At 45.3% G+C, this 17,991-nt stretch overlaps 2 protein-coding genes across 3 annotated transcripts in view; one reads left to right on the forward strand and one right to left on the reverse strand.

Moving 5' to 3' along the window:
* LOC137764636 (cyclic GMP-AMP synthase-like) overlaps positions 1-6,994 on the reverse strand; it is a 37,091-nt gene extending 30,097 nt beyond the window's left edge. The window contains 2 exon segments of the mRNA XM_068543684.1: positions 4,033-4,102; positions 6,470-6,994. Of these exon segments, the coding sequence (XP_068399785.1) occupies positions 4,033-4,102; positions 6,470-6,994 (595 nt within the window).
* The window catches only part of STK39 (serine/threonine kinase 39), a 305,309-nt gene continuing 294,096 nt past the window's right edge, over positions 6,779-17,991 (forward strand). The window contains exon 1 of one of the 2 annotated variants that reach the window (XM_068544957.1): positions 6,779-7,185. In XM_068544957.1, the coding sequence (XP_068401058.1) occupies positions 6,993-7,185 (193 nt within the window). In that variant the 5' untranslated portion in view covers positions 6,779-6,992. Of the gene's footprint in view, positions 7,186-12,434; positions 12,555-17,991 lie in introns of those variants that run through there. The other variant, XM_068544958.1, reaches the window with a different exon arrangement.

Here is a 17,991-nt window from a genome sequence, read left to right on the forward strand (position 1 = left end):
GGATTGTATTGGTTATACAATTCTTAAGGGCTGAGATAGTTTTGTCTTTTATTTTTCTACAGCATTTGGCAAAGTGTCATGCAAATTATAGTCCCTAAAACTGTATTTACTGAATGAAAGAATATTAGTAAGTTAAATTATTAAACGTTTTATTACATACCCCTTATAAACCAGGGCAGCCCCTGACCCTTCTTTGGTTTTCAGAATACAGATAACTCAACATGCCTCTCCCGATAAAGATCTGAGCCTGGCATGGAGGCCAGAGAGGCAGAGAAGAAAGAGTGCTCAGGGTTTGTTGATCGTTTTGGTGGGAGGATTTTTTAATAGAGAGGAAAAGAGAGGCTTTGAGACATCCTTGGTATTTGGAAAAGTTTGAAGTTGAGAAGGGTTGAACAAAAATTTTCAGAAAATGCTGTTTTGTGTAATGAACAGGATTCCTATTTGAGATTCGTCAGTGGAGACAGCAATAAAGAATCAAATTGTTTTTAATTACATTTTTATGTCAGTCTGCCTGGGACAAGACTATCAGGTTTTCGACAGGTTACATCATAAAAGACATATATATGCCACAGAGATTTATGGTAATGCCTTTGGATGTTATAGCAAAGGGCAAGCCTTGCTAAATATGGAGGTCTTCCCTATGCATACGGAGGGTAGGGCTTCTAGTGAGACTTCTCTCTATCAGGACCCAAATCATAGTCAGAAACCTCTGAGATAAGTGAAGAGACATTAGTTGTCACCAGAGCAATTCTGTCTGTAACATAAATGCAATAGAAAGTTTCAACAGTAGGTTGGGAAATAAATGAAAACACGTGTCTGGAAGTTACAATTCATATAAGTTTAATTCCTTAAATCACATGAATTTAAAAAGCAGTGTCGGGCTTCCCTGGTGGTGCAGTGGTTGAGAATCTGCCTGCCAATGCAGAGGACACGGGTTCGAGCCCTGGTCTGGGAAGATCCCACATGCCGCGGAGCAACTAGGCCTGTGAGCCACAATTACTGAGCCTGCGCGTCTGGAGCCTGTGCTCCGCAACAAGAGAGGCCGTGATAGTGAGAGGCCCGCGCACCGTGATGAAGAGTGGCCCCCGCTTACCAAAACTAGAGAAAGCCTTTGCACAGAAACAAAGACCCAACACAGCCATAAATAAATAAAATTAAAAAAAAAAAAAGCAGTGTCTTTGCAATAATTCAGCTTAAGATAGATTTAAGCCTCTCTTTCCATTTATGGTTGGGAAATAGGCACCAATGACTCCTTAACATTAAATTGTGTTAACCTAAGAAAACTGGATCACACCAGCTCTGGACTTTGGGTAACAGATAGCATCAGCTGTGTCAGTGGCAAGCACATGACATCTCTATGGGTACGCTCATGGTAGGATGCCTTGGTCTTCAAAGTTGGAAAGGTTCATATGTTCTCAAATGCATTTTTCAGATGGACATTTGACATCTCTGCTGAAAATTCATTCAGATATTAACTCTGCAGTTTGTTTTTTTTTCCCCCACTTAAAATTGGATTAAAAACAAGGTGTAGCGTAAGGTCCAGGGCTTTGGTAGAGTGATGGCTCCAAAGCAGTGGTTATTTCCATTGGTGCTCATTGCTAAATTTGGTCCAAATGAAATGCAGTTGGCTAAAGAACAAATCCCATAATCCCGCAGTATTACTTCCCTAGGGCTGCTGTAACAAAGTACCACAGACTTCAGTGGAGTAAAACAACAGAAATTGATTCTCTCCCAGCCTGGAGGCTAGAAGTCCAAAATCAAGGTATTAGCAGTGTTGGCTCCTACTGGAGGCTCTGAGGGAGAATCTGTGCCATGCCTCTCTCCTAGCTTCTGGTTGCTGCTGGCAATCTTTGGCATCCCTTGACGTGCAGACATATCGCTCCAGTTTCTGCCTCTCTCCTCACATGGCATTCTTCCTGTATCCCTGGGTCCAAATTTCCTCTTCTTGTAGGGATACCAGTCATTGGAATAGGCCCAGCCTAATCTATTTTGACCTAATCTTAACTTGCCAAGACCCTATTTGCAAATAAGGTCACATTCACAAGTGTTGGGGTTTGAGCCTTTGACATGTCTTTTGGGGCGATGCAATTCAACCTGAGACCACCACCCTCGAGTCCCTCCTAGGAGGAAATTCTGGAGCCACTGCTATACTACTAAAGTGTGTCCTGTGGGTAAGGTGTGTTACACATACCAACTCATTTCATCTTTACTGCAACCCAATCATCCTGGGAGAATTGTCCCTATTTTAAGAAAACAGAAGCTCAGAGAGCTTAAGCTGCCAACTAGTAAGTGCAGATCAAGTATGTAAATCCAGCTATTACAGACTTAAACCCATACCTTTTCTACTATGCCCTGCCATCACCCTAACTCAAAAAAATTGGATGCTTGTCTTTGGAAGCAATTGTTGAAATAAATGTTCAGCTCTGTCACAACTTTCCCCTCAAACATAGTTACTAAAACAGGAATTATAAGAGAGTTGGAGATGGGAAATATGGTGATAGATATTCTTCACACCCAAGAACATCTGGCCTTTTCTCACCAGGCAATGGAAGTGACTTTGCAATAGATTATAGGTTAGCCATGGGAGAAAGACCACCTGTCAATCAAGAGAACCTCTCATTCCTTCAACAGAAGTATTTCTAAAACATTTTATACTTTGTACTTGTGTACATCTACTTTTTTTAAAAAATTAATTAATTAATTAATTAATAGCTGTGTTGGGTCCTCGTTTCTGTGCGAGGGCTTTCTCCAGTTGCGGCAAGTGGGGGGCACTCTTCATCACGGTGCGCGGGCCTCTCACTGTCACGGCCTCTCTTGTTGCAGAGCACAGGCTCCACACGCGCAGGCTCAGCAGTTGTGGCTCACGGGCCCAGTTGCCCCGCGGCATGTGGGATCCTCCCAGACCAGGGCTCGAAACCGTGTCCCCTGCATTGGCAGGCAGACTCTCAACCACTGCGCCACCAGGGAAGCCCCTACATCTACTTTTTTAATGCATTTGGGCAATTTGACTTTTAAAGGAATCTCATCTGTCATTAAGTCCCATTATTCTGCTCCTTAAATAATTCTTAAATCTACCCCCTCATCATTATCCTCAATATCATGGCTTTATTCATATACACATTTCTCTAACTTTATTGCAGTGGCTTCCAAATCAGTCTCTCCGCCTCCAGTTTCCTCCCATCTAATCCACCCTTGGCATGGCTGACTCATTCTGATGCTTAAAAGCATGTTTTTATCCATTTAAAAAGTGTTATATTCATTCAACAAATATTTACTGAGGATATTCTGTGGCAGATGTTATTCCAGGCACTGGGATACAGCAATGAACCAAAGGAACAAAAATGCCTGCCCTCAGGGAGCTTATAGTCTGTACAGTTCATGATTGCCAGTATTATAAATCTTTCTCTTCTATGTTTTGTTACAAATCTTGGCAGATAAGAATAATGATGATGACATTGATAAGGGTTTTCATTTTATTGAACATTTACTATGTGTCAGCCATTATGTTAAGCTGTTTACATACAAATTATGTTGTAACAACCCATGTCAAAGTTATGATGCTGATTTTGTAAATGAGGACATTGAGACTCAGAAAGTTAAAGTCAGTCCAAAGTCAGAGATTAAAAAAAAAAAATGTTGGTGGTGGTAAGATTTGAATCTGGCACTTTCTTTCTTCACGGTCTTGGCCACTACACTACACATCTTCTTTTAGATGTTCAAAAGGCTGTACAGGAGGAAAAGCTTTTCCTTTAACTTCTCAAATTTAGTAACTGGAGACCTGTGAATTAAACTGACAAAAGACAGATTAGCAAGAGGAAAAAACAGTTTATTTGCATGTGAAATGCACACTTGTGTGGGAGTACTCAGTGATGAATAACTCAAAGGGGTGGTTAGAATTGGGGGCTTATATACCATTTTAACAAAGGGTGATAAATTATGGAGAAGTGACTAGACAAGGAAAAGGGGGTTTGGGCTTCTGGGGGTGTGGGTAAGTTGTGGGAAGGTAACTAGGAAATGTATGGGGGAAACTACCGGTAGATAAGAGTTGTTTGTGCAGAATCATCTCAGCACCATTTCCATGATAACAGTCATTCTCCTCTTCCTGGTATGGGAGAGGGGGCACCTTTGCAAATGGAAATTTCCTTTATAAATGGAAATTTCATTTACAAAAGGGCAATTTATGCCATGTTTTTAGGCAGACTGGGGGAGGGAAGAGAACTCTTCCTGTGTCTATTGTTTCTTAATTGCCTTCAGCTCAAAATAATTCTTATGCCAAAGTGGCATATTTGGGGTAGCATATTCTGATCCTCTTCAGGATTTGTGAATAACTGAACCCTATTTAAACTCTTTGTAATGCAAATAACCACTGCAATAATCTGTTTATAAAATGACAATTTTGTATATTCAGTTTACCTAAAGCAGTGATTTGCTCTTCAGAGGACATTTGGCAACATCTGGGGTCCTTTTTGATAGTCATGACTGAGAGCGGGGGTACTACTGGCATCTAGTGAGCTGAGGCCAGAACAGACCTCTACAACACAGAGAATAATCTGGCACAGAATATCAAAACTGCTGAAGTTAAGAAACCCTGACATACAATGAGGTAGTTGTAAACACTTAACAAAATTTAGCCTCTTATTTTTTCTTTCTAATGTTTTAAAGTCTCTGACTAAATGTAAATAAAGATAAAGATAAATAAAGAATAAAGATATGTATTGAAACAAACGTTGTTTACACTTTAAAGGCTTCTTCCCCTGCCACCTTTCAGTTTAAATTTAGTAATAGGTTTTCAGAGGAAATTGCATATCAGTTGAATACTTTTTAAATACATATATTTCCAAGTTTTAAGTACCACTCTACTCAGTTGTTTACGGAAACATTAACTTAAAATTCTAATCCAATGGTTTTATATAATTTAAAAATATAATTCATGCTCTGTTCTTCATATATAAAAATGATGCCAAAGGCCACTGATAGTAAACGTTCTTTAAACTGATTTACTGGCAGTAGCGATGGGTCTGCACTCAGTCATCTGTTCTTACAAGTCATCATCCTAGGAGCCATTTGGAAAGCAGTCCGCTGGGTACAGGTATCTGGTATATGACTACAGAACACTTGTTCTTTGTGGGAAACTAAGTGATCTGTGTTTGATTCAAATCTGTGCTATTGGTCTTGACAACATTATGTTTTCTTATTAAGTTCCAAGAACTTTCCTGGCCTTCACAGTTTCCCGGCCTTCATGGTTTGAAAGTCAAAATATAAATTCATATGACAAAATGGAAGTCATATTCATTTAATCATTTTTCTTTTCCCTAAAAAATAGTCCTTAAATGTTCTTCGGATTGGGAGCTGCACTTGAAGAGGTGACCAGTTACAGCATTCCTGTTCCCTATTCTTTCCCCCTTGAAACATCAGAGGCCTAGAATTTATTTGTTCTTGATGTTGTCTGTTTCTTGACAGACATTAAAATTAATACACAGTTTTTGAACACTCCTTCATAAAAGAATGTACAACTTCTCAGTTCAGCATAAATTTCTGTGTGTAGACCAGAGCACAGGAGTTGCTTTACCCCAACTGTTCCATCATGCTGTGAGAGATTACGCATATCCACCGTTCGGTTTCCATCAGTGTTTTGATTAGACATACAACGTTTCTCCTAATGAATTTCTGGGTTTCATCTGAATTATCTTTAAAAAAATTTAAGGAGATTTTTGTATATAAACACAGGAGACAAAGTATCACAGTCTTTCTGAATGTCTTTTTTTTTTTAATATGCTCATTATTCTTACTTATTCAGTAGTCCTCATCATGAAAACTACACAAGATAATTTTGGCCAAATGACCATTATGACCATTGGGTCACTGCACCGTTTCACCTTAAGACAAGGATGGTGCAATCTTGGTCATCTATACCAGGGGAACGCAGAGAACATTCAGCGTTAAATATGACACCTGTAATTAGGAAGACCTATGGTTTATACCATAGCAATTTTAAGGATGAGGTAATTTTGGGAGTGATGAAAAGCAGCAATTGTTTCCAACGCAGTTTATTTATGCTGCGGTACAAACTTTGACAACCAGTATGCTCTGTAAAATAAATGCCTGCTATCTGTTGTCCTAACGGGTTAATGTGGCTTGTTATTAAGGGTCTAAAATTTGAAATAGTGTCCAAATTTCTCTTACACTTCTTATTCTAGCTGCACAGTCCCTTTCATCACCTCCCTGGGATCCAAGTGGCTTGGAACAAATGAAGAAAGTCTGTGAACAGCGAGAGACCTAAGGAATCATGTTTCACTAAGAAAAAACTAGAAGGGCTGCGATTAGATTAGGCAAGGTGGGGAAAGGGATATTGGCAGGTAGGTGGCTGGAAAGTTACAACTCAGGTTATTTTTTAACTGGCGTCCTACAAATGGCCGGCGTGTAGGTGTCTCAGTCGCTGACTTGTAAATGAACTTCAGGTTCTCTTTACTTGGGGAGACTTCTGAATCTGAGAACCTGGCGGCGGTTCAACGACCCCGTCCTCGGGGTCCCCAGGGGACATCTTCCGGAGAGTCCGACTGTCTGGGGCGAAGGCGCAGGGAAAGCAGGGAGTGAGGGGGCGAGGGACGCGGGCCCCGAAAGCCAACCCAACCCGGCCTCGCTCCCCTCCGGTGGAAACTTCCCCGGCCGCGAGCAGGGCAGGAGAGGGCGGCGGGGCGGCGGTTCCCCTCGCGGAGACAGAGAACTGCGCGCGCGAGGCTCGGGGCGCGCGGCGAGCGCGGCGGCCGCCTCCTCCTCCCCTCCCCGCCTCCGGTGGCGCTGCCTCCTCCCTCCGCCCGGCTCGGCCTCCCTTGCTCCGTCCTCTCGTGGCTGGCTCCAGCGGCGGCGTCGGCGGCGGGCGGGGAGGGCGTGCGCCGGTCGAGAGGTGTCGGCGGCGAGGGGAGGGAAGGGAAGTTTCAAGTGGAAGGTCGTCCGCCGGCCGGCGCGTCTTCTCGCTCTCCTCCGGCAGCATCATGGCGGAGCCGAGCGGCTCGCCCGTGCACGTCCAGCAGCCCCAGCAGGCGGCCCCGGTGACACCGGCGGCGGCGGCCCCGGCGGCCGCGACAGCAGCGCCGGCTCCGGTGGCGCCCGTGGCCCCAGCCCCGGCGGCGCAGGCGGTCGGCTGGCCCATCTGCAGGGACGCGTACGAGCTGCAGGAGGTTATCGGTCAGTGCGGCGGGCGCGGCGGGGCCGGTTCAGGCCGGTCGCTGAGGCCGGGCGGGAGGCGCGACCGGGGCGGGAGGGGACGCGGGATGCTGGGCTTGCCTCCATGCACGCCCGGGAGGCAGAGCGGTCGGCTTCTGGGCCTACCGGCTTCAACAGCTTTTTTTTTTTTTTTTTTTTTTTTAATTTATTTGTTCGTTCCGTGAGCGCTGGTGCTGCAGGAGGCGGCGCGGCGGATGTGACTCGCACTGCAGACGAGCCGCATGCTGCAAACTTTTATCTCCCCGATCGCTGGGGCGGCGGAACTGGGGACCCGGCAATGCCGCCGCATCTTCTTCCTCCCGCGCGCCGGGCCCGCAGCCTGTGGTCGGTGGCCACGCGAGCAGGCAGCCGCGGCCGGGGTGGGGTTGCGGGGGCGCCGCCCTCGGCTTCCAGCGCCCCCGCGCCGCGCCTTGGGGGCCGCGTCCTGGGGGACTCAGCGGGCGCAGCCGCGCCTGTGCTCTCCAAGCTCCGCGCCTCGGTCTCCCGTCAGCAGCCTCTCGGCGTGGGTAACCGGGCTACGTAGGAGTTGCGGAGGCCCAGGTTCTTTTCCGAGGCCGGGGAGGATGCTGGCCTCCCTCCCTGACAGCCGCTGCTCCACGCCCGCCTCGCAGCCCGGCGTTCCCGGGTACCCGCCTCTCGGTAGCGGGGCGCGCCGCCTGCCGCCCAGCCCGGTCGCCCGTGGAAAGCAGGCACCGTGGTCTCCTGCCCTGCGCCGGGCCGATGCTTCCCTCTGGTCCAAGGCCGAGCTGCAAGAGTGAAAGCCGAGGCTGTCGGTGATCTCCTCCCTGCCTTTCAGTGCCTTCTAGCCGGCCCACAAATACCACCTTATCTTACATTTTAAAAAACTTGGCAAAGTCGAATGGCAAGAAGTCGGCATTACCTTTCCCTGGGCCAAGCACGTGAAGGACCAGGAGAGTTGTGTTGACCCTTATTGGATCATCTCGTCTGAGAGGCTTGTTAAACCCAGTTAGGGAACCCACCAGGTAAAGTGGGCCCTCAGCTTTCTAACCTTACTGGCGCTGGGATGGGATGCTGCCTTCCCCTATCTTGATATTTAAGTACGGTGATGAAAAAGGAATTCAGGATATTTCTCTTAAACCATTTTTTTTTCTTTTCATTAAGAAGAATGCTGCACTCCTCCCTTAAAAAAAATTAAAACAGATGCTAAGAATTTCATTAGGTGTTTAAACGAGCCTTTATCATCTGCTGCTGTGTGAATGAAACAGCATAGACTGAAATAAATACTGAAGGGCAGAACCCTAACCCTAACCTAGGATATAAAAGCTCCAAATAACCTAAAATAGGCATCGCTACATAAAATTCTTTGAAAACCAAGAACTTTCATAACTTTTGGCCAAAGACTCTGAAAGGATGAGTCTTCCTGTCACTGAGTGGATTAAATATTTTCAAGGGCTTCTCAAAGCCTAGAGTATTTAGTGAAAACTCCTTTAACCTGGTAGCTAAGCCCTTTCATCTTCCCAGTTTTAAGGCCTACTTTCAACTGGCTTTCCACCTCCCATATTCTGATTGCACTGATTGTACCCTGCATAGTCAGCTGTCTTAGGACCCATCTGGCCTTCCATTCCTTGCTGCCTTTCACAGGCTCTTCTCTAAGTGCCCATCTTTGTAGTGAATCTCAGCTTCCAAGGCCAGTGTGAATGTTCTTGAGAAACCTTCTTCTTCTCCCAAGGCAAAGTATGGTGGCTTCTTCTGCCCCTCTTTTTATGTCTCACAGCATGTAACTCCATAATTTTTATTTGGTCAACAAAATCTAAAGGCCTACTATGTCCCAAGCATCGTGCTAGGTGCTAGCAGTATAGAAATTAATAATTGTCCCTGCCTTCAGGGACTTCCCAAGTAAACGACTCTGTAAGATGTGATGAGTGAGCACTGGTAGAGCACAAAGGAGGGATTGACTGCTAGGAGAAATAAGGAAACAGGGTATTCCACAGAAGACATCTGAGCTGAATTTTGAAGTCTGAGTAAGTTTGTAAGGTGCCTGATTATTTCCATTGCTGCCTTTCCTAGCTAGGAGTTCCTAGCTGTGAACTCTTCCAGGGTCTTATTTATCCCTCTGTCTCCAGCACATAGGGATGGTGCATAAAAGTTGAATGATGGTATCTGCCACATAGTTTCCATAGGGTCAGGACCAGCACTTACTTATAATCAATTTATATGCTTATTTTATTAATTATTAGGGTCAGTATGCAAGCTTTGCTTTTTGAAAACAGTGTTTTGAGTTGATCAGTTTTGTCAACTGAAATGAATAAAATCTTAGTTTAAAGTGACGGGATTGATTGCAGGGCTTCTTTCCGCTTGCAGTAGCAGCATTGTTAATTATGGTTGGTCAATTTAATTAAAAAGAAGAAATTTACCTGAGGAATTTTCAAGCAGAAACACCTGCTTATTACTTCTACATTGATTTTTTGCACATTCACACTGCGGAAAGGGCTTTTCTACATTTAAAATTTATCTCGTATTTTTCCAACTGAAAGAGATGGCCTGTGTGGGGCCCGTGTTGTTGAAGTCAAATTGCTGGAATAGGGTTTTCCAGGGTCTTAACGTTTATAGGGAATTACAAACCCATTCCCATTTAGCGTTTAATGCTAGTTAAGTAATGAAGAGTCAACTTGCGGTTAAGCACTTCTGCTTAAACATTACACGCAGAAGTTAGTAGTTCAAACATTGGACCAGTTTCGACATGAGTGCGGGTGGACAGCCTTGGCCTCTCCCGGCCACAAGGCAGGTGTCATACGATAGGGCTGCGGCAGTGTGAACCGTGACCAGCAGGAGGCTCAGATGTGCCTGAGAAGAAGGCCAAGAGAGGCAAGGTGTTCTAGCTTTGCAGCGTGGCACCCAGCACTTTTTCTTCTTCGTTTCCTCCTGGCAGAGGTTGGGGTCTCAAGATTAGAAGAGAAGAGGCTTACTAAAGTCCAAACAAAGCAGGTTCAGTTGTTCGACTTCTGTTTTAGAAAAATAAACACAGGATTTTGCAAGTCTAAAAATAAAGTTTTCTCTTTGTTATATTGTTCTTGTGTGGTGAAAGATCAGTGGAGAGTTTGTAATGGTAATCTGGTTCAACAGTTTGTGTGCGACCTGGAAATGATGTAAAATCTATTGGAGGGAGCTTTATACTTAGAGAGGGGTTAACCGTGTTGTGAAATGATTAAATTCCTTCTTTTAGCCATCAATATTAGTAGGTTTCAAATATTTCTGTCTCCTATAGAAATAACTGCTCATGGGAGGTGTTCTAGCTTGTTTAATACTCTTCAGCCTCATCAATCTTTGTTCCTCACCTGCCCCCCCATCTCACTCTCAGATTCGCTCTTTAAAAGTATATGGGGCACCCAAAGATATGCTAATTGAAAAGTTAGTTTATTTGTTGGTGGTGTTAATATTATCACTTTGATTTGCTAAATAAAGAACAAAAAGTGAATCATGTAAATGTTGACTTGGGCTTCCTTAATCGATTGAACAACCTCAAGGAACTTTCCTGTCAAAGAATTGTATTCAGTGCAGTATCAGTTTCCTTATTTGAATCGGATACTTCTAGCAGGGTCTGTTATCTTTGTTGGTTTTCCTCTGAGAAACACTAAAGAGACTCACGCCTCAGAGCATGTTTGATTTTCTTAGACATTTTTTGCGGGATGAGTCTTTCTGTAGTTTTGCACCTTATTTCTCAGCGTTGCTTCACTTTTATCCTGGGCAGTCATTTAGAGTGATCCCAAAGTACCACCTACTGCATTTCTGGTTCTAGTCAACAAAAAGAATTTGGTTCCTAGACTCCTAACTGTAGTTTGACAGAGGGGTTCTCGAGTACTCTGTTTATTGCTCTCCCGGGAGCTTTGTTTAACCATTCTGGTGCATCTCCCCCAGGCGCAAGTAATAGGCAACTCTCCAGGTCTTCAAGGAGCAGCAGCCCAGGGCATTCCTGCTCTGCTCTGTGCTCGCAGAGGTTCTGTGGAGCTCTTGTGGCTTAGGGATTAGAACTGGTTTTATAGATGTTCTAGAGGGATCTTGAGGACAGTGGAACTACACTGCATCACACTCTTTTGCACAGGACCTCAGAGGCCTGGAGCACTGAGTGTGTATTTTAATCTCCCAGACCTTTAAACCGGGCTGCTTTGCTGTTGCTGTCAGTTGTTAACTTGCCTTTTATTTATTTATTTATTTGGCTGCGCTGGGTCTTAGTTGCAGCACGTGGGATCTTTAGTTGGGGCATGCGGGCTCCTTAGTTGTGGCATGTGGGCTCTTAGTTGGGGCATGCATGCGGGATCTAGTTCCCTGACCAGGGATAGAACCTGGGCCCCCTGCATTGGGAGCGCTGAGTATTAACCACTGGACCACCAGGGAAGTCCCACGTTGGCTCTTTTTTTTTTTTTTTTTTTTTTAGAAGAAAACAAAGAGTCCTGAGATGCTTAGCTTCACGCAGGTGTTTTGATTTTCATATCGTTTCACTTTTTTTTTTTTTTTTGGTAAAGAGAAAAATGTCTATAGAACTGCTCTTTTCGTTTATTTTCATTATTGTGGTAAAATATACAAATACAGGTAACATAAGGCTTACCATTTTAACCATTTTCTAAGTGTACAGTTCGGTGGTGTTAATTACATTCACAACAGAAATGCTTTTAAATGTGCTGTTCAAACTGGCATGTGGGAAAAATCTCTGGGTTAAGAGAAACTCATGTTAGAATTTCTATAGTACTTTATGCATTTGATTTGTGACAGATAAAATTATAAATTTCCCCCTGTCTCTTATAAGTCTGTTGTATCCCCCATTTTTGATGGTGTTGGAGAGTAACTTGAAACGTGGCAGGCTCTGGAGTCAGATGGCCTGGCAATGGCAGTCGCTGGCCTCGCGACCTTGAGCCAGTCACTTGGAGGTGTCTGGACTCGGTTTTCCTCATTTTCAACCTGGAGATGATAACGATAGGGTTGCAGAGAAAGGGAGACTCTGGAGCCCTTAGAACAGTGCCTGGCACAGGGCGAGCTCTCCGGAAGACTGAGCCTGCGCTGCCGTGCGCTGCGCCGGCTGCTGAGATCCGAGTTACCGGCAGAGAATACTGCCCTGACTCTGGCCAGACTGTGGAGCGTCCCGAAGAGTTTCTCTGCTCGGTTTGCATCAGGGAGCTTGCAGGAGGGGGAGTTGGCCCGCGAGCCCCCGCCTTCCAGTGGGCGGCGCCTTCCAGTGGGCGGCTGGCGGCGGGGCAGCCTGAGGCCCCTGCGGGGAGGAAGCTGCAGAGACCTGTGGAACAGGACAGCTCAGGGCCTCGGGTGCCAGATGGCCCTCTGACAAGTGGTGAGAGCATCCTGCGGGAAGGTTGCTGGAGGTACGGCCCGTCGCGAAAGGGCTCTGTGAGCAACCTGCTCCGACTGCACTTTTCTCCCACCTCTGCATCCTCCCTGCGGAGGCTGCCGCGCTGGCAGGAAATGCTGCTGACTAAAAGAAATGGTCACTGTGTGCCCCAGCGGGTCAGGGGACGGGGCATTTGTCTGCAGATCAGGTCGTCACTGTTGCTTTCCTGTCTCCTTGCCTCTCTGCTCTTCCCTCTACTTACAAATATTCTCGTCTCCCTCTAATCATTCACAGCAAAGAGAACAAAACACCGGCACTCTCACTACTCCTTCTTCCTCTAGCTCCTGCCTTATCTCTTTCCTTCCCTTCCCAGTGGAGAACCTCCCATCCACTTCTCAGCTCACTGCAATCTGGCGTCTGCCCTCTTGCTAAGAAGCCAAAATTGGAATGTCCACAGTCACCGTGACCTTCTGTGGCTGCGGCCAGTGGACACTGCAGGCTTTCCCTCTCTTCCCCTCTCTGCAGGAGTTGGCACCATCTGCCATTTCTCCTGCTCCTTCCCTGCGTGTCCCTGCTCCAGGATCCACTGCTCTATGGGTCTGAGGCTTCAACCACTGCCTAAAATGCCCAGGGCCTCTATGGTCTTTGGACTGGTATGAGGGCTGCCTTTTAAACGTCTTTGTTTAGATACTTCACAGAACTTCACACTCACAGTGAAACTCACTGCCTCGCCACCTTTGCTTCATCCTAATCCTGCTCCTTCAACATTCTCCATCTTACACAAGACCCTCGAGTGTGAAGCAGAAACATGCTGCTCATCCTGCACTTTCCCGTCTTCCTCTCTCTCCCACATCTGACTGGTCCTCAGTCCTAAATACTCTGCGTGCTGGATCCCTTCTTTGGTCTGTCTCTCACTCTTCCTCTTGGCCATTTCCAGTTCAGTTTGGGCTCTTATCAGTTCTTACTTGGATGACTGTTCCTGACCAGGTTCCTTGTCTGCAGCCTTGCTTCCAGCTCTAGTATGCATTGCTACCAAAGTGATACTGCTGTACCCAAATTTTTATCAGTTACCCCCAGGCTTAAACACTTTTAGTGGCTCTTCCATCATCCTTAAGATGAACTCTGAGCAGGTGTTTAAGGCCTTCGGGAATTGTCTCTTGCCTCCCATTCAGTGTGTTCCCCCCCTGCCCCACACCCTTTGTCATTTCTATTCTCAGGACAGACTCGCAGCCAGTGGGAACCTTTTGCAGTTGCTGAAATGCTTCATGCTTTCTCAGCCCCTGCTAGGCAAGTTTTCCCTCTGCTTGGAACACCCTTCCACACCCCTTCCGTTCCATTTTCATATATTTAACAGAGAGCTCTGTCTCTCCTTTTAAGCATTACCTTTATTGAAGTATAATATGCACATGGAATAGTATACATGTCATAAATGAATAGCTTGATGCATGTTCATAAACGGAACCCACCCTGATCCGGGCTCCCTTTTAAGACCCGGAATAAATGATTTCGCAGAAACAGTCTCTGCCCCTGAACCGCCTTCCCCTCTGCCCCTCTCTTGGCTCTTTCACCCCTGGTGGTCCTCATACCCTGTGCAGGTTGTTTGCCTCCTTGCCCATACCGCCACTCCTCCTTGAGGACAGGCCTTTGGCCTCCATAGCCCACACCTCCTAGTAAAGATTTAATAAGTATTTTCTGGCTGAAAGTCTGAATTTTAGGGATAAATACCCTCCCACCCCCTGTGGAAGAGGAACATTGCCTCGCTTCTGAATATTTGCCTCCTTGGATCCTGAAGATTTAATCTTGCCTGTGGTTAATGATGATGCTTATTCAGTTGCGTTTGGACCAATCAGCTTAAAGGGCTCTGTAGAAATTAGCTCATTAATCCTCCCAGATCAAGAGTAAGCACTTTGAGTACTTGCACCTGCCTGTGCTGTGCAGGCAGGCAGGCAGGCAGGCAGGCAGGCAGAGGCCTGGCTTTCCTGAGGTCATTGTTCTGCGAGGTGGCCTCTCCAGATTAAAGGACCCGGAGCTCCCTGCCACAGTCTCTGCGCCCTTTTACTCAGGCATTGCAGAGCAGGGTGGGGAAGTCCTAGCACGCCTCTCCTCTTTTCTAGAGCTTTCCTTTCTTGAGTGTACCCATGAGCTCTCTCTTGCTGTTTGTGTAGTTATATATAACCCACCCTTGAAGATCTGTGGGCCTTCTTGCTGTGTAGAAATCAGGACTGTTGAAGAAGATCAGGGATACAGGTGAAACACAGCAGCAGAATATCAGGACGGGTGGTTTTCAAAGCTTGTTACGATGGCAGGAATTGTATTTTTATAAATGACAAGGGACTGGGGGGTGATAGGATTGGTGTGGTACATGCTAAGACCATAGAACTGGATCTTTTAAAGTCAAAACCAGTCTAATAGGTGTTGTAATTCCTCTGTGGTGTATTTTTGGGAAAGGTTTTTTCCCCATTAAAAAAAACATTCTCCATGTAATCAAGTGAGGTTTTACATTTTCCTCCAGGACAGTTTTGCTTAAATTATCCCCAAACAACCCCAAGATGGCTGAAGTGATTCAAGTGCTTCAGGTGTTTCTTTTTCCAAATCTGCTGTTCATTGGTTCAGTTTTTGCTGCTAAAGAAGAATTCAGTATATTAATTAAAAAGGCATTTTAGATTTGGCTTAACTGGAAAGCAGAGGAGAAAGAGCAGTCCTTTAGAGAATGGATTGGCAGTGCTTTAGTTCAAAATTGATTTAGATAAACACTTTGGGAATCTGATGTGAGTAAATGCTGATGTATTTCAAGCTTCCTCCCATTTGCCAAACGAATATTTGGGAATAAACTCTCACTTAAAGCTTTAAAAAACTTCTTGGACATTGAGGAATTAGATGAATTGACCTTTTAAACTAATTGTATATTTTGATATCTGGGAAAACATCATTTTAAGATAGAACTTAAAACAACATTTTAAAATAGTTTTATTTTCAAACTTCTTCCTAGTAAGTGGCATTTAGTATATCTCAGAGGCCTAGTCCTGGGTGTTCATTCAATTCTTCGCTCAGGTGAAAATACACATTCTGGTGACATTTATGGGTTTCAAGTTTCCAACGTTTAGTCACTGATGTACCAGAAGAACTAGTATGGTAAGTAGAGATTGATGCCTTTCTATCATGTGAATGATAGATCTTCATTGGGGGAGTATTTTAGAAGCCAGTGACCTGTGACAATTCTGAAACTTCTCACAATCACTCTATTGATGGTTGAGGTCTTAGAAGAATTTGTGATCTTGTTTTGAACGGTAACATCAGTTTGTACCAGGGTTTTTAATAAGGGGCATTCCTACTGGTTTCTTTCCTGCTCTGTTTTGTTTGGGGATTGAAAAGTATTCATTTTATGGATTGGTTCCTATTGGCGTGTCTTGTGTTGTTGACATTTTACTTTGAATTATTTGGTCTGTCCTTCCTTCTTCCCTCCCTTCCTTTCCTCTCTTCCTTCCTTTGAAATTGGCAATGTCACCAGCCCCTTTCTTAATTATGAGATGACTCAAGAAAGCAGGGGAAGAGAGTGCCCAGGGGTAGGAATGACAGGTCAATGCTGGCTTTTTAAGGTCAGCTCCTAAGTGAGGAATAGCATAAGAATATAGGGGGATAATGAAATTTAATTTTGGAGGAAACCGAAGAGAAAGTCCATTCTTGTTCCTTTGTTTCTACAACTGAAGATTCTAACAACCTAACTTAATTTGCCTGTGGTCCAGAAGTCCTTAGAATCTTAGGCCAATGCTTCCTACCCGGTTCAGTGTTTTTTTTTCCCTTATATTTTGGCTGCGTTGGGTCTTCGTTGCTGTGCGGCTTTCTCTAGTTGCGGTGACCGGGGGCCATTCTTTGTTGCGGGGCGCCGGCTTCTCGATGTGGTGTGTGGGCTTCTCATTGCCGTGGCTTGTCTTTGTTGTAGAACACGGGCTCTAGGCGTGCGAGCTTCAGTAGTTGTGGTGCGTGGGCTCAGTAGTTGTGGCTCGCAGGCTCTAGAGTGCAGGCTCAGTAGTTGTGGCGCACGGGCTTAGTTGCTCCACGGCATGTGGGATCTTCCTGGACCAGGGCTCGAACCCGTGTACCCTGCATTGGCAGGTGGAGTCTTAACCACTGCGCCACCAGGGAAGTCCCCAGTTCAGTGTTTTCTTCTACTTACATCATGTTGATTCCTCATTGGTGGGAAGGAGGAAGTTAGAAATGTCATCGACTCAGTGAATTTTATAACTACCATTTTAATGAAGTAAATATATATCTTATCTGGGAACATACTTACCATATAGATATTATAGTAAAAATCTTTCTTTAGAGGGGTTGAAATGATCTTTATATATCTTTCTTGATGAGAGCATGTTTATTTAACACATAAACCAGGTTATATATAAACATAAAATAGTTTCATTTCAACCATCATCTTTTGCCTGGCTGTTAGAATAGACTATAAATGTATATTTTAAAAATTAATTTATTTATTTTTGGCTGCGTTGGGTCTTTGTTGCTGCGCGCGGGCTTTTCTCTAGTTCCGGTGAGCAAGGGCTACTCTTTGTTGTGGTGCGTGGGCTTCTCATTGCGGTGGCTTCTCTTGTTGCGGAGCACGGGCTCTAGGCACGCAGGCTCAGTAGTTGTGGCTCGTGGGCTCAGTAGTTGTGGCTCGTGGGCTCTAGAGCGCAGGCTCAGTAGTTGTGGCGCATGGGCTTAGTTGCTCTGCGGCATGTGGGATCATCCTGGACCAGGGCTCGAACCGTGTCCCCTGCATTGGCAGGCGGATTCTCAACCACTGCACCACTAGGGAAGCCCTAGACTCTATTTTTAATCCTTAGTTAGAACCTGTCAGTGAGGTGGAAGTGTGTGTGTGTGTGTGTGTGTGTGTGTGTGTGTGTGTGTGTGTGTGTGATGGCAAATAAAAGGTTGAGGAGCAGCAGATAGATGTACTTCAGGGCTGATCATTAGCTGGAGCAGAGCTTCTGCACGAGAGCCAGGTCCCTGCTGCCAGGCTGATAACTTTATAGCAGTCAGAGCAGCAACGGCATTCCTAGCAGTGTCTAGTTCTGAGCTGTCCGGTATGGTAGCCACTAGCCACATGTGGCTAGTTCAGTTTGAATTAATTAAAATTAAATAAATTTTGGGGTGGCAAGGAATGAAGAGGCAGAGCACAGAGGATGTTTAGGGCAGTGAAACTGCTCTGTGTGATACCATAATGATGGATACGTGTCATACATTTGTCCAAACCCACAGAATGTACAATACAGGGTGAGCCCTAACGTAAACGGTGGGCTTTGAATGCTAAGGATGTGTCAGTGTAAGTTCATCAGTTGTAGCAAATGTACCACTCTTTTGGGGGATGTTGGTAATGCTGGAGGCTGTGCATGTGTGGGAGCGGGGGGTACATGGGAAGTCTCTGCCTTCCTCTCAATTTTGCTGTGACTCTAAAACTGCTTTAAAAAAATAAAGTCTTT

This window comes from Eschrichtius robustus, chromosome 5, assembly GCF_028021215.1.
Source record: "Eschrichtius robustus isolate mEscRob2 chromosome 5, mEscRob2.pri, whole genome shotgun sequence".
NCBI lineage: Eukaryota > Metazoa > Chordata > Mammalia > Artiodactyla > Eschrichtiidae > Eschrichtius > Eschrichtius robustus.